This window comes from Pelodiscus sinensis, chromosome 2 (assembly GCF_052426305.1).
Source record: "Pelodiscus sinensis isolate ZL-2025 chromosome 2, ASM5242630v1, whole genome shotgun sequence".
Classification (NCBI taxonomy): Eukaryota; Metazoa; Chordata; order Testudines; family Trionychidae; genus Pelodiscus; species Pelodiscus sinensis.
Window position 1 is genome coordinate 119292510 of NC_143053.1, and position 26400 is coordinate 119318909.

A 26400-nucleotide genomic window follows, 5' to 3' on the forward strand; every position below is an offset into this window, starting at 1 on the left:
AAAAAAGAACTAGATAAATTCATGGAGGTTAGGTTAATCAATGGCTATTAGCCAGGATGGGTAGGAATAGTGGCCCTAGCCTCTGTTTTTCACAGGCTGGAAATGGATGACAGATGATTACCTGTTCTGTTCAGTCTCTCTGGGGCATCTGGTATTGGCCACTGTTGGAAGACAGGATACAGGGCTAGATGGACCTTTGGTCTGACCCAGTACAGCCATTCTTATGTTCTTATGCAATCCTGCCACATTCCAGTGATAATATCAAAAAAATCAGCCTCTCCACTTTGTTCTACACAGTATTTTGAACCTTTATATAATCTTGGCCAGTGAAACTGTTTTTCTAGGAAACTCATATAGCAACTTCCTATTAATGCAATTGAAACCTATGGTGAAATCCATGAAATTCAAGATTAGTTTCTCTCAAGCAAGTAAGGCTCTTTCTCAATCCATCGTCTGAGTAAAGATGTGATCCACACACAATCTTTTAGGTCTAAAATCTGCTTGCTCAGTACACAGGTTTGCATCTAAGATCAACCGGATTCTGTTAAACACTATAGATTACTTTCTCAGCTACTGACATACCAGGTCTTACTCTTTGCCAGTTATCACACACCAATTGGTGACATTTCTCTGATAATTTACAGATCACACTTTTCTTCCAATCCTCTCAGCAGAATTATTTTCTCTCCCAGACGATATCATAAAGTTTATGTAGTGTTGTTGTAGCTGTGTAGGACCAAAGATATTAGAGACACAAGTGAGTAAGGTCATCTCTTCCAATGGACCAACAGGGAGGGATGCTTTTGAGCTGCACAGAGCTCTTCCTGAGGTTTGGGAAAAGGAGCTGTCATTTCAAACAGAAAAAATCTGATCTCTTCCAGAGCTGTACGCAGTGTTGTTTTGGCCATGTCCTGGAACTGTCAAGACTACAATTCCACTGCAAACAACAATGGAAGATAGGGAATTTTGCCATCTGAAATAGAAACTTCTTTGCCAGAGCTGAAAAGCTCTTTGTAGTTTGCAAGTTCATCTCTTTCACTCACAGAAGTTGGTCTAATAAAAGATATCACCTTACCCACTTGTGTCTCCTGTAAAATTTACATATTTCATGTACTCCCCACATCCTCACACGTTTTAAGTATTTCAGCAGTGACTTTATTTTGATCAGGTTCTTTGACATTCTTTCAGCTTCTTAACTGTGTTCTCTGTTTCTGATATTTTTAATGGTGAAATATTCAGTTCTTCTCCTCCTTTGCATTCATTAACTGGAATCGTAAATTCTGGTTGAAATGTTCGCACCATGGTTCTTTTCTGCTATCATTGTCAACAATCTTCCATCTTTACAAAAATACTCTGAACCATGATGATAATTGTTTATACATTTAAAACATTTCTTGGAGTCACTCCTCAATGATGTTTCTTCAGCTTCTCACACACCTAACAAATCGTTCTCGCCTCTCAACTTGATTATCTCTTCGTGTTTCTGTATATGCCTCTGTTGCTGTCTGCACTGTCCTTCTTGCCCTATCACCTGTTTGCACCTTTTATAAAGGCATTTCTTTTCTCAATCAATTTCCATATGGATGGCTGTATTCACCCTTTTCCTCAATTCTGTTGATCAAAGTGAGGTTGTGTCAGCTTAGCAAACATCTCTAAAGCAAGCCAATTGCTCTTCTGTAGCATCATGTATTATGCACCACTTTTGACATCCATTTGGGAACTGGATTTTAAAAACCTATTTGTTCCCTGGTCAGACAATTTCTTTATGTCAGATACCATCTCTCTTTTCTTATTGATTTGTCTTTTTTAGTTTTCTACTAACTGTTCTGATGACATCATAATGATCACTCTCTAAGTCAACCCTTATAAAAGATCTTGTAACCAGTAGTGAACTTTCTCCATCTGCTGAAGATAATGCATTCCAGCTGCTTCTTGGCAATTCCACCAAGTTTGTTTCCTGAGATGGGAGAAAAGTGTCTCCCCACCACAACACATAATACCGTAAACTTCCAATAATCCTGCACCTTTAGGACCCAGGGGGTGCTGGATTATCAGATATGCCAGACTATCAGAAGGGGGGGCTATGAGGGGTCTGGGGTGGAGTAGGGGGGGATGCACCCCTCGGTGCTGCGGGACCAACCCGGCAGCACCCCAGCTGCTCTGCCTCAGACTTCCTCAAGTCAGCCGCTGCTGAAACTGACCAGCAGCTGACTCGGGGAAGCCTGGGGCAGAGCAGCTCGGACCACTGGAGTTTTACTGTATATACATTCTTTACAATTTCATGAATCTTTTGCTGTTGTCCATTTGCCACTTAGTTCCATATTTACCCCATGCAATGTTTGTACCCAAATGACTTGGGCATTCATACCTCTTATAACCAGAACTACCATTATAAGTATGAACCAAGTTTGTCTTGTGGGGGAGTATGTCTTTTGCTTGCTTTTAGTTCGCTGCTGGCTGAGCCTCCACTAAACTAGTGCCACAGTATCATCTGCTCTATATGTGGAAATATACTATATACAACCCCTTCCTCCCCCGCATTATACATTATGTAATAATTTTCATCTGTTCAAAACAAGTGTAGAATCATGTTAGTATTTTATGTACTATTTGCATAGATATAATTGACTGCACAAGGTGCAAGACAGAGAATGAAGCCTCAAATGTTACTAACATTTCTAGAAACTTTGAGTCTATGTATTAATGAAACAATAAGAATGCTGCAGAGTAGATATTTGCTGTGACTGCATTGGGCATAACTGTTGTCATAAAAACTGAATGTGGTGACATTTTAGATTTTTCCAAGATTTAGGCTTTCACAAAACGTTAAAATAATGTTTTGGAATGAAAGTTCACTCATTTGTTTATAGTCTGCATATTATGACTTTCCAAAAGTATCACAAGTATCACAAGTATCACAAGGTGTTGGGAATAATGTCAGGTACCAGGCCAGGAATCAGAACCAGAAATAATATTGGGGACCTGGAATAGGGCAGGACATCGTGAAGTGGGAGCAGACAGAGGTCTGGGTTAAGAAAACAGGAACCAGGAGCAGCCAGGAATAAAAGGCTTAAGAACCACATAAGCAGGAAGGGACTGTACTCGCAGACAACTAAGGATTCTGCCAAATGCTCGGATAACTCCATGTTGTTACTTCCTGGCTCATATAGTACCTCTTAGCCAATCAGGGCAAGCTCTTCCCTGGACCTTTCCTTCGTTACTCAGGTGAGTTGCTGGGTGGGAGTTCCCTACCTAGGGACTCAAATTTAGATCCTGTGAGGTCTGTGACCCCTCGCAGGAAGCTGAACAGCACCTATCCCTATTATGATGTGATCTAGCCACTATCAGCTTCTTGAGCAGTAAAACTAATCAGATTCCAATTTTGTTAAATATTTTATTTAGATATTACCATGTTGGTGCCTATACCTGTGCCTAGATATTTAGGTAAATAGACACTGTCTGATAGTCTTCTACTAATAGTCACTGTTCCTAAAAAACTGTTGGTAATCAGACCCTTATGCTCACATTTCTGAAGTTTGACTCTCTGTTGTAAGAATGCGCCTCCACAGATCAATTTGCAGGACCAGGTACATAACAAGGAGAATGAGCCACTGAGAATTTGTGTCTTCAGGCCATTGTATGCTTTCTCCGTTGAATCAAGCAAACTAAAAATATAAGAAATCATTTTGGTTGCTACATGACACACAGCGGTGTGAAGCAACTTTTTACACTGGCTATAGTGCCCCACCATTCAATACAGCTAGGTGGTTGTTTTCTATTAGGGATGTTAGATATCAATTAATTGACTAATTGAGTAACCGCATCAAAACTTAGCGGTTACACGATTATTTGATAGTTCCCAGGGACGGTGCTGGCAGCCAGTGCACTCCTGGCCCCAACTCCCAGGAAGCCCCCTGCCACCCTGCGCTGCTACCTTTCTATCACAGGCAGCAGCATGGGGTGGCAGGCAGGAGCTGGCCCACAAGGGGAGCCGGCATCCCATGGAGCAGCCTCTGTCCGCCATGGGAGGCAGCAAGGGTGAGGGAAAGGAGGCTCCGCAGAGCCAGCATGCGCAGACTTAAAAGCCCGTGTTTATCTGCTCCCACCTGCCCCTCCTCATCCTCTGCGCAGCTGCCTCTATCAAATGTATTGAGTCAAGTCCAAATCTACTGAGTAAGACAAAAACTTCTGCATAGAAACTTTGTGCACCCAAGTCCTTATGGGCACGATCAGCTCTGTGTATTAAAAATAGCACTAGTCAGCAGGCTCTCCAATATGTCCAATTGTCCAGCTGAAGCTCTTGTCTCTCTGGCACAATTGAGCTGTTTGGGTCCACGTATACAGAACACAGGGAGGAAGTCGGCCAGTTTGACTCCCCAGTTGCAGAAACAAACAGAAAAGGGGAAACGGAGAAAATGGCCAGCTGTTCTTATGGAAGCCTCAGAAAGGGTGGCTACCGTGATATAGGGTTTTCCATTAGAAACCAGCATACCATTATTGCTCTCTTCAGATAAACAGGCAAAAGAGGCATGCAGAAGGCAATCAAAATTACAAGTATAAGACACCCAAAATACGCAAAGTAAATTAAATATATGAAAACGTAAATAAGTAAATAAAAAGTGAATATAATGATAAGTTACCTCCCCATATACCCTTTTTTAAAGCTATGATTTCTTTTCCTCTTTTTTCTCCTTCTTCTAATCTGATTACTAGTTATTTGACCAATTCAGCCTGCAATCTAATACCAAGCAATTTCCTTCATAGCAGAAAGATGTCACAAAAATGAGCAGTTGTATCCTTTCCCTCCGGCTACATAACAATTGTGTGATGACAACTGCTTTTACCTGGACTGGTGTCAGAGAAACAGGTTTCCCTAATGCAGAGGTTCTCAAACTTGTGATGCCGTGACCCCCTTCTCAGTTGCTCGTGACACCTCTCCATTGCTGCGACCCCCCCCCCTCTAAGTTGCTTGCAATCCCCCGGGGGGGTCAGGACCCACAGTTTGAGAAATGCTGCTCTAATGAATGATCTAGAAAATAATACTCTAGGTGGAATAATAATATCCATATAATTTTAATAGTATTTATCCTTTAACTGTTTAATAATTCACTTAATTTTGAAATGCAAAACATGTTATGATAAACATTTTTTCTTAGGTATATGGCACACTTAAGATCATTTTATTTAATAGGAAAAAGGCCCGTGTTTTTTCATTTTTAACTGATGATGAGTTTTCATGCAAATAGAGCTTGATGCAAATTGGAAAAAAGGAATAATCTAGTATATAATAAATCTGTCATTTGCCACTTTAACATAAAATTAAAATTAAGGCTCACTTAGGGTTAAATAAATGTCAGTTAAACCGTATAACTGATTATATATCCTCTGTGTTAGCAAAAAGGAGTACCAAAATTTGTGTACGGACTATATTTAATTGCAAATGAACACTGATTGCCAACTAACAAGTTACTTTTTCAGGAAAATAACTAAAAAGTACAAATGCAATTCACAATTAAAATGTATTATTTAAATCTCTTTAATTTGAAATGTAACTACCTGAGTATTCTTTTAATAAAGATTTCCTTTCTCAAACCATTCCAGAAGACACTAGTTAAAGTAAATCCAGCATTTGGGTCTTTGACCCAGATTCTGTAATGAACTTTTGAGATTTTTAGTATATTTAATGCTCATGTGCAATAATGTTCATTTGATATCAGTGGAAAGTTATCTGTTTAGCCACATAACATGACAAACAAAAGCAGTGTAAAATAACCCTACAAGATTACGTACCATCCCTCAATTCCATTCTCAGGGAACCAGTCCTATGGGCCAACAAGTTCTGTTCTTTTTTTTAATTTAGATTCTTATACTTCCCCTCACTCCAACACTCTGTTCATCATTATGAAAATGTCACATGCTTGACTTTATAAGTGCATACATACATATGACCAAACAACCTGAAGGATTCACAGTCCATGGTTGAAGGTTGAGACTGCAGGGCCAGCATCGGCCACAAATTTTCTGGAACCACACCTTTGGCAGAACCTCTCAAAAACTCTGAATCTCAAAGTACCATCATTGTCTGGGCCTCATCCTAAACAAGAGACAATCAATCTAAGAGGTTTAGACATGCACTGGACATGAAACTTCTTCTTTGGACTTACCTCTTACTACAGAACAGAGGAAAACAGTATACTTATAGTGCTGCATAAAGAGCCATGTGTAGCAGTTTGGGTAACCGCTAAACATATTGATTACCCATTTACACGGCTACACTCTTATATACCTACTATATACAACCAGAAATCTCAGAAGACTATGATTGAAAGTGTGATGTAAAATGCCACACAGAGTGGACTAGCCCTAGCCACCACAGACAGTAACAAGAAATTGGGGAAGAGGGGTTCAGGAGGGAGGTGTCCAGAGTGAAGCCACCTTTACCTAACCAGGGCAGGGGCGAGGGCTGCAGCCACTGCAGACAGTAGTAGGCAAAGTTCTCCAAGCTTTGGTGTACTGGGCACGCACACACATAAGTGGAATACTCATCTGAAACCATTGAAAAAATAACTTGGCTTTACTTTTCATTATCAACACACTTCAAGAAAAGATTTCTGAAATGAAAAGCTACTTTCATGAATTAATTCAGCTTTCATTTTACAGTGCATCATTAAAACTCAACGGCTACATCTACACTGGCGTGATCTTGCACAAGAGATGTGCTTTTGCGCAAGAGCATCAATGCCAGTGTAGATGCTCTCTTACGCAAGAAAGCTCTGATGGTCATTTTAACCATAGGGCTTTCTTGCGCAAGAAATTCATGTTGCCTGTCTACACTGGCCTCTTGCGCAAGAACAGTTGTGCAAAAGGGCTTATTCCTGAGCGGGAGCGTCAGAGTTCTGACACAAGAAGCCCTGATTTCATAAATTAGAACGTCAGTTTACTTGCACAAGAACACGCAGCCAGTGTAGACAGGCAGCAAGTTTTTGCACAAGAGCGGCCGCTTTTGCACAAGATCACACCAGTGTAGACACAGCCTACTAGTTTACGATTAGTGGAAAATACCCAGTAGAAGACGAGAGGGAATTCAACTAACTGGTGTACAACTTACACTTCAGACAAATTATTTATGATGCACTGGAAAGGGTTTGTGAAAGTTAAGATCGTTTGTGTTCTATTCATTGGTACTTGTTATCTAGGACTACTAGGTATCAAACTGAAAGGCATTTTAAAACCATGTGTAAACACCTTAACTGAAAATATTTCAGCTGGTTTACACAGCCATGGACACTACCATTAATAGATCTTATGTATATTAAAATATTACTTTTCCCACCCCTTATCAGTATTTGTGTGCAAATGCAATACTGAAGAGTGTAAATTAAGCTTGAAACGGTGTCTAAGTGCCTACCCTAGAAAACCTTCCCTTTAAAAGGTCTGTTTTAGGCTTTAGTTACCATACTCATCAAGGTGAATAAGCAAGTTTACAGATGTTGTTTCGGTCTGTCTAGGACACTGCTACATTGGTTCATATGAAGAGGATTAGCTCATAGCTAAACCAAAAAGGCTAGAAATGGAAATGTAAGTTTAAAAATGAAAACTTGCACTGTGCAGACTTGATCTATTATAGGAACCAGTTAAACAAATGAAACAGACAGCTAGTACACTATTAAATTTGAATTAAATTGGATATACTACTCCATTTTCCCTGTTCAGATACATAACAAGGTGGGTAATAGAGTTTTTCAAAGACTTTCTAACCTCTCCTGGGACTCTCATGATTGAAGAGAATGCCATTCACAGCAAAGAGATTGTAGGCCTCCCTGAAGTTCACCACAATCCAATAGGCATACAGCTTGGCTGCTCCTACAAAAATAATTTAAATGTTACATCTGTAATCACACCCACACACATTTACACAGAGTAAGAAATTCAGTTCTTTATAGAAAGATGAACTAGCATCTGATTAATTCTCTCAGTGTGTCATATTTCACCATTAAACATTCATCCCAATAAACAGCAACTGAATGAGAAACACTCCTTTCTGTACAGCCATTGTCTTGGCCAGGAAACATTAAGGCACCCATCGCTTGTTTTGCTATGCACACTCAAACATCACACGTTTTCTTTTACAATATAATTAACACTGCCAGAGCGTGTGAAATATGCATGCTGGTGACCTCTGTTAATAAGAAAAATTACTTTGAGGGAATAAATGAAAATCTGGTGCCTTAACACTCAGTTGATTTGAAACTTTATCACTACTGTCTTCCATGCACATTGCTTTAATAAGTGTTTCAAGTTAGTTCATGAGAGGAGTGAGCTCTTGGGAGATTTTCATTTAGGCAGCAAAAAATATTAAACTTTATCAATTCTGTGCTATCTTACAACTCTTCACTCCGATGGAATCACCCCTCCCTCATCCTTTTAAAAAAGTTCTCTGCTCCAGATCTGAATGAACAAGGTTGTGTGAAGTGAGATGGTAATTTAGCACCCTCAGGCAATGGCAGCAAATACTTTTTATTTAGTAATTTATAAAGGTATGCTTCTCAACATGTCTAGTCACTTTTGTTCTATCTTTATTTTAATCTCATACCCAAATGACTTCAGTCCTGAGATACAAGGAGCGCACGTAGGCATGCGCGCACATGAATACTCACCATATGGAGACCTGGGATAAAAAGGAGTAGTCTCCTTTTGTGGTATTTCTTGCACTTTCCCATAAAGTTCACTGGTTGAGGCTTGGTAGAACTTCACAGAGTTGATAAGGCCACAGGTCTTAACAGCATCAAGAAGCCGTAAAGTACCAACTCCATCAACATCAGCAGTATATTCTGCTAGGTCAAAAGAAATCTTGGTAGGAGGGAGATAGGAAGAAATACAATGAGAGAGATTTACTAAAGGCAACCAGAAATGCAACAAGTATACACAACAAAGTCACATTTATACCTGACACAAAACAGAATCAGCTATATGTTTTCAGTCGGATTTCAATTTTTAATTTATAAGAATATCCAAAATATTTACAAAATACACTGAGAACCAAAAACAGGCTTCTTCAACTTGACTACAAAACTAAGAAGCCCAAAGAAGCAAAGTCTGAGAGACTGGTACCTGTTACCAAAAGGCATTACCAGCCCAAGAATGCGAAAGACTGAACACACAAGGGGGAAAAATTGTCACAGGATTAGGATATAGACTTAACCAAATTGGGCTTCAGACAAGTAATTTGGGGGGAGGAGGGAAGTAAAGCTCCGAGTCATTTAAGGGGCCAAAATTAGATGCCCCTCTGTGTTTATGAACATGCTATGATAAAACACAGCCTGTCCTGAATTCTAGGGACTTGACTTCCTCTCTATTATGTTAAGGTGCCCCTTTAAGCAACCTTGCTTAAGGCACAGGCATAAGAAACGGTGAGTAGGGCTCCAGAGCCATGGGATGATGTCAGACTCTGAACTTTCATGGGAAAAATGTTTCTTGCTCTCACAGTTGTGAGGAAAAGCTTGAAAGCTTCAGAAAGCTTTCTGAAGACAGAGTAGCAGCAACCACTAACGCCAGGCAGAAACTACTTGGCTACATACTCAACACCAGAGCAGACCTGGATGCCGCTGCTCTGGCAAAGAGGACTTGTTAGGGATCTTGTTTGAATCGCTGGGCTCTGTGGGATCGGCTCTCTACTGGTGGGACATAGAAACAAACCCAGGTTCCATTTCTCCTATCTGATTTTGAGTTCCAAATATCAGAATCAGGGGGAAAAAGATGATCTTCTCCCAAATGTTACCTATTCATGGCACCAAAATGAAACACTATTCCCAGCAGATGGTGCAGATCTGTGATCCTTCCTTCTCCCTTTATTCCATGTTTTGACAAGACGGAAATAGTTAACAGTGATGTCATTTAAATTAGTATTATTGGGTATCTGAACTATTATCCCACTGAAAAACAAGGTAGTTCACATATCTTAGAGGTACTGTTTCAGGGTCTTTGCAGATTCAGGCAGAAAACACTTCATTCATTTTACATTTTTCCCCTGCAATCTTAAAAGGTAGAGATTTAGGGCTCTTCTGCAAAGCAACTTGAACCCAAGTAACTAAATCAATTGTAATTCACAACTCTACTTATTTTGGCTTTGTCTACATTCAGAACATTAAAGCGCTGATGCAACAGTGCTTTAATGGGACAGTGAGATGGGGATGGCAGTGCTGGGAGAGAGCTCTTCCAGCACTGCAGGTAAACCACCTCCTTAAGAGGACTAGCTAACAGTGCTTGGCATGTGAGTTCTTACACTGGCCATTTGTAGCGCTGTAACTTGCCTTGCTCAGGGCGGGTGTTTTTTCACATCCCCTGATCGAAAAAGCTACAGCACAGTAGCTTGCCAGAGCAGACAAGCCCTTAGTTGCAAGCCTGATTTTGAACATAAGTTATATGAAGATTAGGGATGTAAGCGACCAATCAACTAGTTGACTACCCAATAAGCATATGTTTATCAGGTAATCAAGTAGTGACTCGACTAGTCGCTTCCCCCATTAAAAGCTGGTTTCCCCCAGCATTACCTCCAGGGGGAGGGGAGCAGGGGAGGCAGAGGAATAGCAGGGGGACCCAGTACGAGCTGGGAATCAGCTGATTCTTGTCTCATGCTCGGTCCCAGATGCTGTGCCTCTGCTTTTTAAATGTATTAAGAGTCACGAGGCTCTTAATACATTTCAAAGGCAGAGTTGCAGTAGGGTTAGCTCCTGGGGCTGGGAGCTAACCCTGCTGTGGCTCTTCTCCCCTTATTGACTAATCAAGTAGCTGATTAAAGGCAATTTAACATCCCTAATGAAGATAAGGCACTCTTATTTAAAAAAAGTTTCCTCACACAAATTTGAATTAAAACTACTCAAGATGTGAATTAAAACGGAAATAAAGACTTCAGTTCCAGACTACTATGTAGACAAGCGCTTCAGCATAATTCAAGCTGTGATTTAGTGGGGAAAAGCAATACAAAATTTTGTGACATTCATTTTTAAAACATAGCAGCTGCTTGAAGCTTTTCAAGCTTTTCTTTGAAAGGTCAAAGAATATGATAAGTAGCATAATTAATTATATTTATCACCTGTCTCTCCAATTTATCACATGGATATCACTTCCAAACATATGAGGTATTGAAATAAAATGAAATAAATTACACATTTCCCCTGGTCTGCAATGGGGCTAGAATTTCCTGCATAGTATATATTATTTCTTCCATATTCCCCAATGATAATCCCTGCTCATGTACAAATCATTGTAGACTATAGTACATGTACACTGTAAAATGTACATCAGGTGAGTTCAGATGAGAACAAATCTTTTCTAAAAAATCCCTAATTATAAATTCTGTGTCCGAAGTGAACACTGAGTCTACAGTAGCAATACTAAAAACAGCTCTCCCTGGGGAACGCACAGACCAAATACACAATGCAAGCTTTTCCCTCTTGCCTTAAGAATGACCTCACTCTTCACCTGGAAAAATCATTCTGCAGGGTGTGAGGTAATTTTGCCTCCATGTCTCGAGTGTCTCTTGAGCAGAAACTGACAGCTGTATGTGTGTTTGGTGTTTTTGTAATGTGGGCTATTGTTCACTGGGGATTGGGCTCAAGCCACTAAACTCATTTCAATTAGGACTGCAGGTTAGACTAGAATGGCATCCATGAAAGCGAAAAATGTATACTTTATCGGCTACACGTACTAACTCCAATAATGCAGTCTTCTAAGACACTTCACCCAGTACAGTGGAAGTAATTGTTAGCGTGTAAACCTGGATAACTTCATAACATGGGATTTTGTTTTGTGTGACAAAGGACAATGTTTTGCAAAAACATACCAACCTGCCTTACCAAAATTTGGCTGCTATGATTGCAACCAGATAATGAGGAGAAAATAGAAGCATTAAGAGGGGAAAATGAAGTGAGAAAATTCCTGAACCATTGGCAGAAGGATAGAACCAACACTAAGATCTACAACTCCCATTACACACACACACACACACACACACACACACACACACACACACACACACACACACACACACACACACACACACACACACACACACACGCCCCAAAAGGCCAACTCTTCCATAGTGCTGAGTGCCAACCACATCTTTCAGAATCTTGCAAGTTTGGTCCCAGAAAAAAAAAATTAAGGAATCTTTTTTCATGCTAGGTTTTGAGTGCCTTCAGCTCCCACTGATTTCAAAGAGAGAGGTCAGAAGTTCATAGGAGACAGCTCTCAGGTTCTAGGAAGTATTAGGAATCTAATGACAATTCTAAATTTTCAAATATAAAATGGTTCAATATTTATCCATATTGGACCTCCCTTGTCTGGTACCCTCAGGACCTCACTGGCCCTGAATGAAGGGATTTGCTGGACCAGAGGAGGTCCCTCTCCTCATGACCCATGCTGCCCAGCTGTCATCAGGCTAGGGCTCCCGTCTGGACTCAATATTGTCCAAGCACCCCAGATCTCTCAAGCTGCCGCTGGCCCCCTTGCTGCTGGGGCCGAGATCCCTGGCCAGGGCTGGGGCCAGAACTCCCCACATGCCACCCATTCTGCCCCTCCCCCGACACCGGGCTCCTAGCTAAGTCACCGGTCCCCATTACCGCACTCCTGCCCTATCCCCAGAGTTCCCTGTTCCTGAGCTCTGTGGTCAGACCACGGATGCTGCCGGACCAGAGAGTTAAGGTTCACTGAGGTACAACCTGGTTAAAATGTTTATTAAAATCAGGTTGCATAGATATATTAGAACACTTTGAGATCATGTGATCAAAAAGCATAAAATTACCATGACAAGTCACATGGTGACCTTCTTATCCAACTTAACACAGATGATAATCAACATTATCTAGTGCAGTTATCTCCAGTGCGGTATCTGTGGGCGCGATGGCACCCGTCGGGACATTTATGTGCGCCCGCCTAGTGACCAGAGCCGGCCTGAGCCATTCTTGCACCCTGGGCGCCCAGCGCATGCACAGCCCCTGCCCCAGGCATGCAGCGCATGCGTGGTGCCACCCCTGGGTGCGTGGCACACGCGCAGCCCCAAAAGGTTGGGGACCACTGATCTAATGGTTTGCTAGTTTGAATATGCAGTTTTTATTTTAATTACCAACTGAATCTTTACACAAGAGCTGTATTTTACAAGGTATTTCAAATATGATTTCCCAATCAATAGTTCAAAGCCAAACATAGCAAGCAAGGCCTTTAATAAGATTTAAATGCTTACTGAAAGCTATCTAAATGAAAACACATGGAGTTCTACTCTCCAAATGAACACATTCCTATCATATCTCTGAGTACGGTATACAGGCATAGAAATTTACTGATACAGTAAACTTCTGATAATCCGGCACCTTTAGGACCCAGGGGGTGCCAGATTATCAGATATGCTGGAGTACCGGAAGGGGGGCAATGAGAGGTCTGGGGTGGGAGGAGGGGAGGTCGGCAGGGAACTGCGCAGCATAGGAGTGGGTGGCGCTGTGGGACCAACCCGGAAGCACCCCAGCTGCTCTACCCCTGGTTTCCCCAAGTCAGCTGCTGTGGTTTCAGCAGTGGCTGACTTGGAGAAGCTGGGGGCAGAGCATCTGGGGTGCTGCCGGGTTGGTCCCATAGCGCCACCCCTCACCTGAGCGACGCGGCGGGACCAACCCGGCAGCACTCCAGCTGCTCTGCCCCAGCTTCCCCAAGTCAGCCACTGGTCAGTTTCAGCTTGGGAGTTGCTTCAAAATAACTTCCCTTATTTCGAAATAACAGTCTCTCCACACTACCAAGCCTGTTATTTCAAAATAAGGGGCTGGTTATTTCAAAATAACCCATGCTTTCCTTGGGGAACAAGCTTATTTTGCAATAGTTATTTTGGGAGTTATTATTCAAAATAAGTTATATTGAAATAATTTCCAAGCTTAGTAATGCCCCTATAGTCAATATGACACTCAACACAAGTAAGGACCACAGAAGCTAAGTGAAATCCTGACCCCACACAAGCCAACAGGAATTTTGCCATTGACTTCAGACGTGCTAGGATTCTATCCTCAGGCTCTAACTGAGAAGATCACATATTAAGTTTGGTGAGCTAAAATGCAAAGTACAATTACTTTACAAAAATAATAACCATTATAAACTATAATAAACATTATTTAGGAATTGGTTCATCCCTATGTGAAAGGGAGCAGCACAACTTCTCACATAGGGAGTGATTATTGAAAGAAGGAGGCTTTTATTAATCATCTGAGGAGATAAATAAAACATTCACTTAATTTTAAAAAGTGCATATTAGTAGGTAAACAGAGTTTAGCTGACTTATGGCTTCCTCTCTCCAAGCACATGCTGATCAAGCTTCCACTCACTGCTGCAAAAAAACAAGGTGCCTTATGGCAGAAATGTATTTTTTAATCTGAAAAAAAACAACAACAAAATAGATACAACAGCCATAGCAGCTTTTTTTTTTTTTTACAATACCAGTCTCTGTGGGAATGCAAAGAAGCTGGTGTCCAATGCCATGGAGAAGACTGACATTAATATAGAAATGCTTGTGTCTGTGAAATGCATTTGTAGACATATATACAGTTTTGTACACATTTAAGGCATATGTTTCAGTATGATTCCTTCCCTTAAAACTGATAGAGACAGTTGCTGACGATCTAACCTGAGCAAAGCAAGCAGTGGAGAGAGAGAGAGAGAGGGCCATCATCTGCTTTAGGAAGCAGGGCCTCAGCCTGGAGCTTCCTCCCACACTCGGAATGCCTCTTCTTTCCCCTCACCTCATCCCACACCATGAGTGAGTGACTGAACGGAGGGAAATCCTATGACAGAAGGGGAAGAATGGAGTAAGTGATGGGTGGGATGGAGCCCTGGAGAAGGGGCAAAGCACGAGGGTTCCGTTTCTTCCGACCATCATACTAAACTTAAATCATACTAAACTTTGTGGCCAAATTAACTGCCCCTCATCCTCACCCTCCAAATACACAAGGAGCATTAGGGCTCTATACCAGAGTTGTTTGTTTTTGTTGTTCTTCCTTTTCTGGGATAATTTTAGCCTTAATCTAAGCCTCACCATAGATGCCAAAACTCCCCATAGCTCAACTGCCAGTGTGGCAAAAAACTCAGAGGATATGTTTTTTGGTTTTTTAAAGAAGCCCTATTTCCTGGCAGAATTTTTTCCTAGGAATATATGAATCATGCAAGATTAATGGTCAAAGGGGTTGGCAACAAAGCAATCTTAGGAAGTTGAAGTGAGTTTTAGAAGAAAGGGAGGGTTCAAACTTCAACTGAGCCAAGTAAAGGCTCAGTGCAGCTGGGGCATGAGTTCTATTCTTTTCTATATAGGGTCTTACACTCCCCTCTTCACTCTAGTACAGGAATTCTCAAACTATGAGTAGAAATCCCAAATTTGTTGCAACCTCATTTTAATGGGGTCACCATGGCTTTTGTTGATCCTGTGCCCCAGCAAGTCTGAAGCCCAAACCTAAACCACATCACCCAGGGCTGAAGCCCAAACCTGTCAGAGACAGCAAGGTAAAAAAAAACATGTCTTTTACCAGGGCTCAACAAACCGTGGCAAAAACCACTCACCAGCCCTGCACTGTGCATGCGCGAGACCCACACTGCGCATGTGCAAACCTCCAGTGAACCGGGCGACCGGCTGAAATCTACTCACCACAGGCGAGTAGATAAGTGGATTTATCAAGCCCTGCCTTTCACTCATAGAGGACAGTGGTGAGGTTTGTGATGGCCCTTAGTTCTTGGGGAACTCATTCCACCGTGTCAAACTTGGCCCAGAGAAATCCATCTGCCACACAGATGAGTATTACCCTGATAGCAGACTATTCCACTGTCCCATAGTAGCAAAAAAAAAAAAAAAAAAAAAAAAAAAGTTGACTAAGGTCTTCATCTGAAAGGTCTATTCAATTTTTTTATATACCATGGACCCTGTTCATTGAACACCTTGATAATAAAGACCAAAATTTTGCTCATGATTCAGTATTCTATGGAAGCCAGAACAGAGAGTGGAGGACAGATCTGATGTGCTCACAGTACCCCATGGTGCTGAGGAGATGAGCAGCAGTGCCCTGTATGAGCTGGAGTATCCCTAAGTGCTATAGGTTTTACATCCAAGAATATGGTACTGCAGTAGTCCTGATGAAAGTGATGAAGGAATAGTAGCTCTAAGCCGCCTTTCTACACCTAGTTATTTAGGCTGTCTAGTATCTAATATAATCTGACAATTTAGAGCAGCCTAAAATGGCTTTTGGAATTATGCATGTCTACATTATGCTTAATGCCGATGATATGTTCAGAGAGTTTAACAGCAAAACACACTCCACTTCATATGCTGAAACAGTAACTTTTCATGATTTATGACTTGGCCATTCTAGCCAAATTTTTATGAGGACAACACAAGACTCAGACTATCCCCTTGACAAATTTCAAGATCTTGCTCCAAATCTCTGAAGTGATCTTCAAAGAAACAGTAAGAAAAAATGGGTTAGTGTTGTTTAAAACTAGGGATGTAAGTGACTAGTCAACTATCCAATCAGCAAGGCTTCTGCACAATCACAGGCTCCTAGCACCGACCATGGCCCCACCTTCCAGTCACTCCCCCCGCCCATGCCAGGCTTCCGTCTGGTGCGCAACCGGAAAAATCAGAGAATATTGGAGAGAGGCAGCAAGGTGGGGGAGCCAGATCTGTTGCTGGGGGGGGAGCCAGCTTAAAAGCTGGCTCCCTCCAGCACCATCTCAGTGGGGAACTGCTTGAGTCCCATGCTCCCTGTAGCGCTTCTGCTACATTTCAAAGGCAGAGGTGCCTTATTGACTAACTGAATAGTCGATGAAAATTACATTGACTATTTCATTAGTTGATTAATCTAAATTTAACCTCCTTAGCTTAACCTGCCTATTTTCCTCTTGCTCCTTTATCAAAAACGGCGACATGCTTTTTTTTAAACCTGTAGCAATCAAAAATTCAGTCCCCAAGGCAGAGAGTGTGCATTGAAAATTGAGCCTGAAAAGTTAAAAGTCTGAGTTATGAGCAAACTGATGAAAGCAGAGTATAACTGGAAGTGCTAGGCAACTATGGACTATCACCCGGTGTGCTGGTCATGCCACTAAGCCTACCTACCTGCCCCGTGGGACTCCCCGCCACTCTGTCCTGCTGGGTCAGACGCTCTGGTCTCCCAGCCAAGGCACAGGGTTGGGGTAACTGCCCCCAAGGAGAGCAACACAGATGACAAACCATCTCAGTTCATAAATCATGGGGGATCTTACATGGTTCACTGGTGTGGGCCCTCATTGGTGTCTTTGAAGCAATTTTTGGCAGACATCTGCCAGTTGAAAACATGTACTGTTTAGAAAAGTCACTGACCGACTGCTATTTTCAAGTTTCAACATCACTCCTTCAGAATTATTTTAATCAAGACAAAGACTTCATTGGCTTTATAAAATATTTAAATCTTTGAAATTTTTGTTTTTAGAAAAACATTGTGACAGTCAGAATCAACTACACAAAGAAACTTGCACAGATTCAAACAGACATCATCTTCCTATCCAAGTGCAAGTAGATGATCATCATACCTAAAGGACTGAGGATGAAAAATCCACTGCAATCTGTGTATCCCACAGACTATAGCCAGAGGTTATTCCACTCTCTCACAAAGAAACTTGGGAACCACGATATCAGCATACTGTACAACAAGCAGAAGAAAATCAAGGCGGAGCTCTCAACATTAGAAATTCTCATTTAAAAAACCAAGCTTCCACACATACTTCCTCTTCTCCAGACTTTACTAAAACTCAACAAACTCCCTACAAGGATCACTTCATCTCCCTTCAGAAGAAAAAGGACAAAAAACTATCCAAACTCCTACACGCCTCAGGCTCTCTCATTCCTGGTACTTTCAACTCATCTAGCAACATTGTCAACCTATCCAACCACAATCTTAGTCCAGCAGAGGAATCTGTCCTATCTCGAGGACTCTCCTTCTGTCCCACCACCCCTACTCACTATTTTTTCTCTCTCTCCACCCTCCTCCCCCAACTCTCCACCTCCCCGCCCTTCCCTTACTTATTCTTGGATCTGGACTTTTAATACTCCAGTCATCTGAGGAAGTGGGTTGTATCCATGAAAGCTCATGATATAATCTACATGTATTATTAGTCTTTAAGGTACTGCTAGACTATTCATTGTGTTTTTAAAGTGTTTAAGTATGTAGCAATATTTGAATAGGAAACAGTCAACAGAAATCACTGAGATTGCAAACCTAAGGCCTGATCCTGTGGAAAGAGTCATGGAAAGAGTTGAGAAATGCTTGGCACCAATTCGGAGGCATGTATCTTTCCACAGGATCGATCAGGCCCTACCTACCTTAGCCATTAATCATCTCTCCTCCTCTGAAGAGCTTCACATAATGGAATGTTCAGATCAAATCGTAATAAAATACGTAAAGAGAAGGAGGAGGAAGAGATGGGATATCACAGAACATGAGATTCTGAATGACCATAAACCTTTGTCACAAAAATGTAACCTCCCCATTAGTTTTGCTTATCTTCCCATCCATTTGTTATTAATTTAATGGAATAGGGGAGTCGTCAGGGTTATTTGATGCAAGGAATTTATCTTGTAGAACAATCTCCAACCAAGTGTTCAAAGACGATAGAGTTTCAAATTACAGAAGGTTTTTTTTTTTTTTTTTTTTTTTACACACTTAGGAAAAAATAGTGCTTACTTTTTTTTAAAATCATTCTAACGGATATTTAGAGCATATCTATGTTTACCTTACACTGCTAAAGCACAATAAGCATGTAGCAAAGCCAGGAAGGGTTTTGAAATGTTGCAACTTCAATGATAAGTGACACTATAATACTCAAAGTTTTCTTACATAGTGAAATCCAGCTGTGCCAGAAGCTTTAAACACTATTCAAAAAAGGCTAAAGGGGCAACTTGCAGAGTCGCTAGAGAACATTAGAAAGGAAGATGTAAAAAGATAGCCAATTCATTTTGCTTTATGTGTGCCAGGGGAATAAAGGACCATGAATAAAATTTGAGAGGGAAACAGTCACTTTGGACATTTTCCTTCATTTTTTTTAAAAACACATTTCCCTGGATAAAGAAATGAACTTAAAAAGTGCTCATTCAAGTTAGAATCAGGCATTATTATTATAATGTATTTTTCTTCCTCATAGCTCCCTTCTGTGGCCCTGAATGCTTTCAAAACATGAAGCAAACATGTTTTTTTAACATAAAATCATGAAAATACCACCAAAATGCAGAAAATAAAAGTTTATTCCACCATTTTTGGAGTCATCCTATTCAAAGCAAGTTGGATTGTTGCTTTTAATTTAACTGCAGGCCACTGGCCAACAATTTCCAATCCTCTTTGAACAACAATTCTTTAATCCACCTTTTAGGGAGCAACCTAATAAAAACACTCCCAAGGTTCTTGACTCAGTTTATTTGTAAACTTCAAGAAGTTAATCTCTTTTGTTAACTGGGAGATGTAAAAGCTATCTCATCTTTTAACACTGTAATCAAAAGATTAGTCTGCTGTGATAGTTTAATAAGAATTCAAAATTCACAATGGCGGGTTTAATATGGGGGCAAACATCACAAAGCAGACTGCTGGTTGTATTTTCTGTAAGTTACTCATGCAAAACAGTTTCCCTGCAGTCCTATTTTTAATGTATATGAAAGACACTTGTCTCCCATTGCAATGGTGTGGCAGGGTTATCTGCTGATTCAGCCTGTTAGTAGCGTTGAAAGTAATACTTGGAAACGCTGACTGATGCCCCACTCATAGCAAAGGATGTTAAGAAGCGGGTAATTGGCTAATCTTGTAGTGGACACAGTTTGAGGCAGCTTTCCTTACCTCCCCACCACCGTGCTGCTACTGCTGCTGATGTACGGGGGGGGAGGGGAGGAGAAGAGGCAGCACCATGGAGATAATTCTGGGAGGAACCGGATTTTAAGCTGTCTCCCCCCTAGCACTGGTTCCTCCTTCCCCACACCTTGCTGCCTCTGATTTACAGGCAGAGAGGGAGAGGGGAACGCAACTGGTCGAGGAGTCGACTTAACTAGTCATAGGTTGTCAGTCCACCCCCCCCCCCAAATATATAATAGGGGAGTGTGGGTCCTACACCAGTGTTTGTTCATAAATGGTCTGAACAAAAGTGCAATTCTGGTTGGCCTCTCTGAAGATGTGCAAAGATGACAATATGGCAATTCCCATTCCTTTTTTTGTGCTTGTAGCTAGGTGGTCACCTTGCTCTAGGTGAGGTAAGGGTTAAATCCAGATCTGGGAGAGGGCTGGGACCATCAAGCAACTAGCTGAGGCAGGTAGCAGTCAATGAGTAGGGGCAGTACAGACATGGGCTACTAAGCTCAGACACACACATTCTTGCTCCAGATGTGGCTGCCAGGGAAGCTATAGATGGTACTTAAGACACAGCTGTGCTGGGGAAAGGCAGGCAGAGCTGCAGAGCTCTGGCCCGACCCAACTCCCAGGAGTCCGAGGGGTACTACAACTGCAGAGAGCCAGCCAAGGCAGCAGGTCCATAACCCCTTACCCATGATGAGTGGCCATTTCAGGCTGCAGTATGTGATTGGCAGTGAGGCAAAGTGGATATAGAGGATTGGGGTTCCCTGGGAGGAGAGGACCTCAGCGTATGGGGGCACTTATGTGGGGAAGTAGAAAGGTGCATCCTGGGCCAAGATGGACATTGGGCCTGACAAGGGGCAGAAGACGACATCTGATGAAGGGAGGCACATTGGCCAATAGGGGCTGGAAGAGCTAAATCTTGAAGAGACCAGCAGGAGTCCCCACACAGTTGAGTCTCAATCCATTACATACTCCTGCACAGGAGCTGGCTAGATTCCCAGCTGGAAGCATAGTTCATGCTGGCTCAAGAAACCCTCATGAACAGCAGCTGTCTGGATAAAACTAGTGAAGACAAGTGAACAACTTAGCCTGCCCTCCAATAAAATTGTCAAACTCGGACTATATGCTGCATTTCTCTTAAAGGATGCAGCAACAGCTATTCTTTCTGAAAGCTAAAATTTCTCCAGAGAGTATAGTTACTGCATAGTCCCTCCATGCAGCCTCTGCACTCACACCTTCTCCAGGCCAAGGTTTATAGATACTGCCAGAAGTTTTGTGTTTTTTTTAAATCAGTGTTCTACTTAAAGAAAAATTACACACTTTTTGTCACTGATCATCTAAGAAAATTACCTTTTAGGCTGCAGTTTCTCATGCTGATGTTCAGTCCCAAATGATCTTATTTTGGAAAGCTCAAAAAGAATCTGGCTGTTTTTTCCACATTTCTTGTGTAACTGAGAAAGTAGTTCCTGAGGTGAAAAATGGCTTTGAAACCCAAAATGCCATGTTTGGCTTGCATGTAGTCTTGAGTATGGGCTGGTGTCCTTGCTATATATAAAGACACTTGTCTCAGAAATAAATAAAATACACTTAACAGGTGCAGAATTTCTAGATCAGGTCATTTTTCAAATAGAAACCAACAAGGATCTCAAATACTGAAAATTTCTAATGAATAAAAGTTGGTGGAACCTGGAAACCATTTTTAAACAAAAAAAATTGTGATTTTTCTTCTTATTTTAGGAGAAAATAGGGTGAAATTCCATTGACTAAAATTTTCTGATTAGCTCTCCAAACGACTTAACTATTGTTTTAACTTTTTTTATTTACAATAATTATGTACAAACGTTGAGATTATTAAAAAATCACAGATATTAGAACCAGGCAGTATCCAGCAATCAGTGTTTTTCCCAGACTTCTAACTTTTAGCGTATCCTCAATTTCATAAGCCAATGAAGTGTTATGCTCTGAAACTTTACATATGTTTTTTACTGAATAAACAGAGATGAGAGGAGGATGAATTGGGCAAATTTTATATGCCCTGAAGTAAAGTCATACCTTGTACCTTCCCTGTGCATGATCCATTACAATTTCACAACAAAACTAAATTTCCTCAACAAGAATGAGTCCTTCTGTGCTTTATTTCCCTGTCTCTAAAATGGAGATGGCAGTGCTTCCCTACATCACTGGGGGCTTGTGAGCAGGGATGTGAATAGCTAACTGGTTACCTGGGAATTGCCCCCTGCTCACGGAGGGCTGCTCCAGCCCCATGGGGAGGCCGGGGGGGGGGGGGGGGGGGGGAGACAGCTAGCTACTGCTACCGGCACCAATGTGAGGGGTGGGGGTGGCAGTGGCAGCCAGGAGTCTTGCATGGGGAGGGGGAGGGGTAAGAAGGGGGAAGGAACAGAAGCTGGCCCTCTCGTGCGCTGTTGCTGGTTTCTGCTGCCAGCCCCGCCCCCTTGTATATAGGGAAAGAGCGGCAGCCCGCTTAATCAGTTAACCAGTTAAACTTTAAAGCTTATCAGTTAAACCTTAATTGATTAATCAGGATAAATTTATGAAAGATAATCTCATCTGAGGAAATGGGTTTTGCCCACAAAAGCTCATGATACTTTACATTTATTTGCATTAGTCTCTAAGGTACCACAGGACTACTCGTTTTTTAAAAAGTTGTTTTTTAAAATTACAGACTAACACATGTACCCCTCTGAGACATTAAAGATTGTGGAAAAAAAAATCTTAGAAATTATGTATCTGTTCACCAGATTGTTGCTTATCCTACAAACAGAAAGCAGATCCTCTATTAATTCAATCTGCAGCCTTAAAGTAGCAGGGTGGATGGGTGGGAGCTCTGCATGGGTATGGAGAGAGCTGCGTAGGGTACATACTGTAAGGGTATGACTATAAAAAAAAAACTTCTGGCTGGCCCGGGTCACAGGTGACAGGTTTATGTGGCTCTGGAGTCCAGACTGAAAAACTGGTGTAGACATTGATGCACCATCTCTATTTCAAACTCTGCCTTCTTAGGGTCTCAAAGGGCCTTAGAGCTCAGGATCCAGTCTGAGTCCAAACACTTGAATTGCAATTTTTAGCCCTGCAGTCCAAGCATGCAAGCTTGAGTCAGCTGACCTGAGCCTGCCATAGCCATTCTGCAGGTCTTATCTCTGTGTAGATGTATCCTTAAGAGTCTGATATGTCTTTATACACCTAAGCAATGCCTCTCTGTCTACACTGGAATTTATACCTATCGGGGGGTGGGGGGAGAGGGAGAAATGCCATGTAGCATCATATTTCACTTTGCATATTCAAACAGAACTTCCATTGACTTCATGTGTCCTGTGAATACTCAGTACTTCTGTAAATGAGACTCCAGGGTCTCAAGTCGGGCACCGAAAATGAACAAATATTTACAAACTGTAACAAGTTTGGTTTAAGTGACTTGCCCAGAATTACACAGGAACTCTGTGGCAGAAGCAAGGCTAGAATCCAGTTCTCCAAGGCAGCATTTAACCACTTTAAGATTCTTTCATTTCCTACCACTCTCTGCCTCATTCACTACACAACTCCAAAGTTCTCAAATGGATGAAGCAGGAGGAGTCTTACAGACAACATTCTCCTCAGTAGAGTCCGATTCTCTCACAGAATAACCAATCCTGTGCACGGAATGAGGCAACGTTCATTCTGACATTTCCTAACTTCTGAGAACTAGAGTTTGGAATCTAACTGATGCTCTTATAATATATTTTAAAATAATTTCCAAGTTTTTCAAAAAGCACACTAAAAAAACAAAATCTGCAATGTGGCACTATACTGGCATCCGGGCCACCAGAAGGTCTGAAACCTTTAGATCTACCACCCAGAAATTGGCCACATGAGCTGATTAATGTCAGCAATACCAGCTTCACCTATAAGACACAGTGTTCTTATATATTATATGTTAATAACGAAGATTAAATATTTTTAGTATGCTTTAATATAGAAACTATTTTGTTGGAGTGAAATAATAAGCCTAAGAAAGAGACTTTCAGTATTTTAGTAAAGAAGACAGAGTGACTATTACTTACTTAATATCTTTGACTTGGTTTCGACATCTGTAAAATGGGGATAATAATCATTACATGCCTCAAAGGGCAAGGCTTAATTAATTACTGCATGTAAGATACTATAGAAGGTTATTGATATAAAAGACACTACCAAAGTGCACTACACACTTACACTCATCATTGCTGTCACTGCAGTTTCAATGTGCTTAAAAGCAAAATCCTTACATTTTCTCCAGCTGTATACTTTCTGGAAGATGACGGATACTTTTTCTATGTGAAAACAAGCACCTCTGTGAACTTAATAGCAACCTCCTCACAAAATTCTCCATTTAATGAAATTATCTGACTCAAAGGGATATGGGTCAGTAACCAGAAATATGTGGGATGAACCAGATAATCCATGTGGACTTGACAGGTATGTGGGAGGGGAGAAAGGGGACAGTTTTCAGGGATAAGAACCATTTGTTAAAACTTTTTGCTTACTTTTTTTTAACTGAATAAGGAGGACACCATTTTCATAAAATAAATCACAAACTGTCAGATCTCCAGCTGGCATCCAATTTGCCTTTTAATGGGATTTTTTTAAATCATTATTTTTAAAATTGAAGTTGAACCACTACTGTTCACACAGCGCAACAGATAGGCATTAATTTAAAAAGGTGTGTTTTAGCTTTTACACTTGTGAAGTATATCATGAATCACAGAAGAACATCACAAGTAATTTGAGCACTATAACCAATTTCATCCTAGATGCTCTTTTTCTTCAATCACCATGTTCTAACAAACATGAAGTAAATATAGCTATCTTGCATTTGAACATTAAGATACAGAGTCTGGAAAACAGTAGGAAGTAGAAATGCTATGCAACTTATATAACTTTCACAATAGTATCATAAGACCATGCATTCTGGGGGGTTATTTCCCTCTCATTTCACTGATTCACAAGATCAATGAATTAGTAGATCATTGAGCTGCAAGATAAAAATACCCAATTACTGGGTTACATAAATCGCCACTACAGGCAGTCCCCGGGTTACGTACAAGATAGGGACAGTAGGTTTGTTCTTAAGTTGAATCTGTATGTAAGTCGGAACTGGCGTCCAGATTCAGCCGCTGCTGAAACTGACCGCCAGTTCTGACTTACATACAGATTCAACTTAAGAACCCCAAGCTTCCCCAACTCTGCCTCGGGCTTCCTGTAGTCAGCGCTGGTCAGTTTCAGCAGCGGCTGACTTGGGGACGCCTGGGGCAGAGCAGCTGGGGTGCTGCAGGGTTGGTCCAGTAGTGCCCAGAGCGGGTGCTGCAGGGCCAATCTGCAGTGCCCCAGCTGCTCTGCTCCAGGGTCCAAAACAAAAGCCTGGTCTGCTGGGGGGGGGGGGCACACTATCCGCGCCCTTCCCCCCCCATTAGACCAGGGACACGGGGAGCAGAGCAGCAGCGGCAGCGTGGTGCTGCGCCTCTGAGGCTTTGCTCTGGCAAAGTCTCAGAGGCGCGGGACCCCCCCCCCCCCCCCGCGGCTGCGGCTTCAGTCCCGGTGCCTGTGGTCTGCTGGGGATGGTCCCCAGCAGACCACAGGCACCCGGTCTCAAGCGGCGGCAGCGGCGGTTCCCACGCTCCTGAGGCTTTGCTCTGGCAAAGCCTCAGAAGCGCGGGAACCCGCCCGGTGCCCCTGGTCTGCTGGAGACGGTCTCCAGCAGACCAGGGGCACCGGAGCAGCTTACAAACGGGGCTTTCTCGCCCCGGAGCTCGCAGGTAGCAATCCGCTACCTCGACCTCCGGGGCGAGAGCCCCGTTTGTAAGTGCGGATCCGACATAAGTCGGATCTGCGTAAGTCGGGGACTGCCTGTATAAATCCATGCAATGTTTCATTCCTTTTTTTATTTTATAAATCTGTTGAGATTGAATTCTAGAGAATGGGCTGACTCTGAAAAGACCTTTCATCTCTAAGGCCTTTAAGGATGACCATGAGAAAAAGCTTTATCGACAGCATCTGAAAAATAAAGGTGTATTCCTAGCAAAGAAAGTGGCGCATAGCAAAAATATAAAATAGAATAATTGCCCCGCTAGCTCCTTTCCTTTCCCCCATCCCCACTGATGGAAGGTGCAGCAGACTACACTGAAGACTGAATGGACAAAGGAGACTACCCTATCTACCCAGTTCTACCTTCCTGTTTTTCCCTTTGATTTTCCATAACCTCTGCTCCCTGTCTCCCCCCTCTCTCCCCGCTCCCGCTGCTTCCTATTTATTTTGGGTCTGCACAGCCTAAACTCAAAACTCCAGTCATCTGAAGAAGTGAGCTGTGCCCACAAAGGCTCATGATAAACATCTACATGTTTTGTTAGTCTATAAAGTGCTACCAGACCATTTGTTGTTTCTATCTTCTCGAGTTGGACCTGCAAATTAGGAATGAGGCATATGGATGGGCATTGCTGTCAAGCCTGAATTGCTAGTATAAGGTATGAATTCATTCTCCATGGCA

At 41.9% G+C, this 26400-nt stretch overlaps 1 protein-coding gene across 2 annotated transcripts in view; it reads right to left on the bottom strand.

Annotated features, from left to right (window-relative positions):
* The window catches only part of GMDS (GDP-mannose 4,6-dehydratase), a 548706-nt gene that overhangs the window by 318161 nt on the left and 204145 nt on the right, over positions 1-26400 (bottom strand). For both annotated transcript variants that reach the window (XM_075921351.2, XM_075921350.2), the window contains exons 5-6: positions 8658-8850; positions 7759-7863 (exon numbers count right to left, since the gene is read on the bottom strand). In XM_075921351.2, the coding sequence (XP_075777466.1) occupies positions 7759-7863; positions 8658-8850 (298 nt within the window). The remainder of the gene's footprint in view (positions 1-7758; positions 7864-8657; positions 8851-26400) is intronic.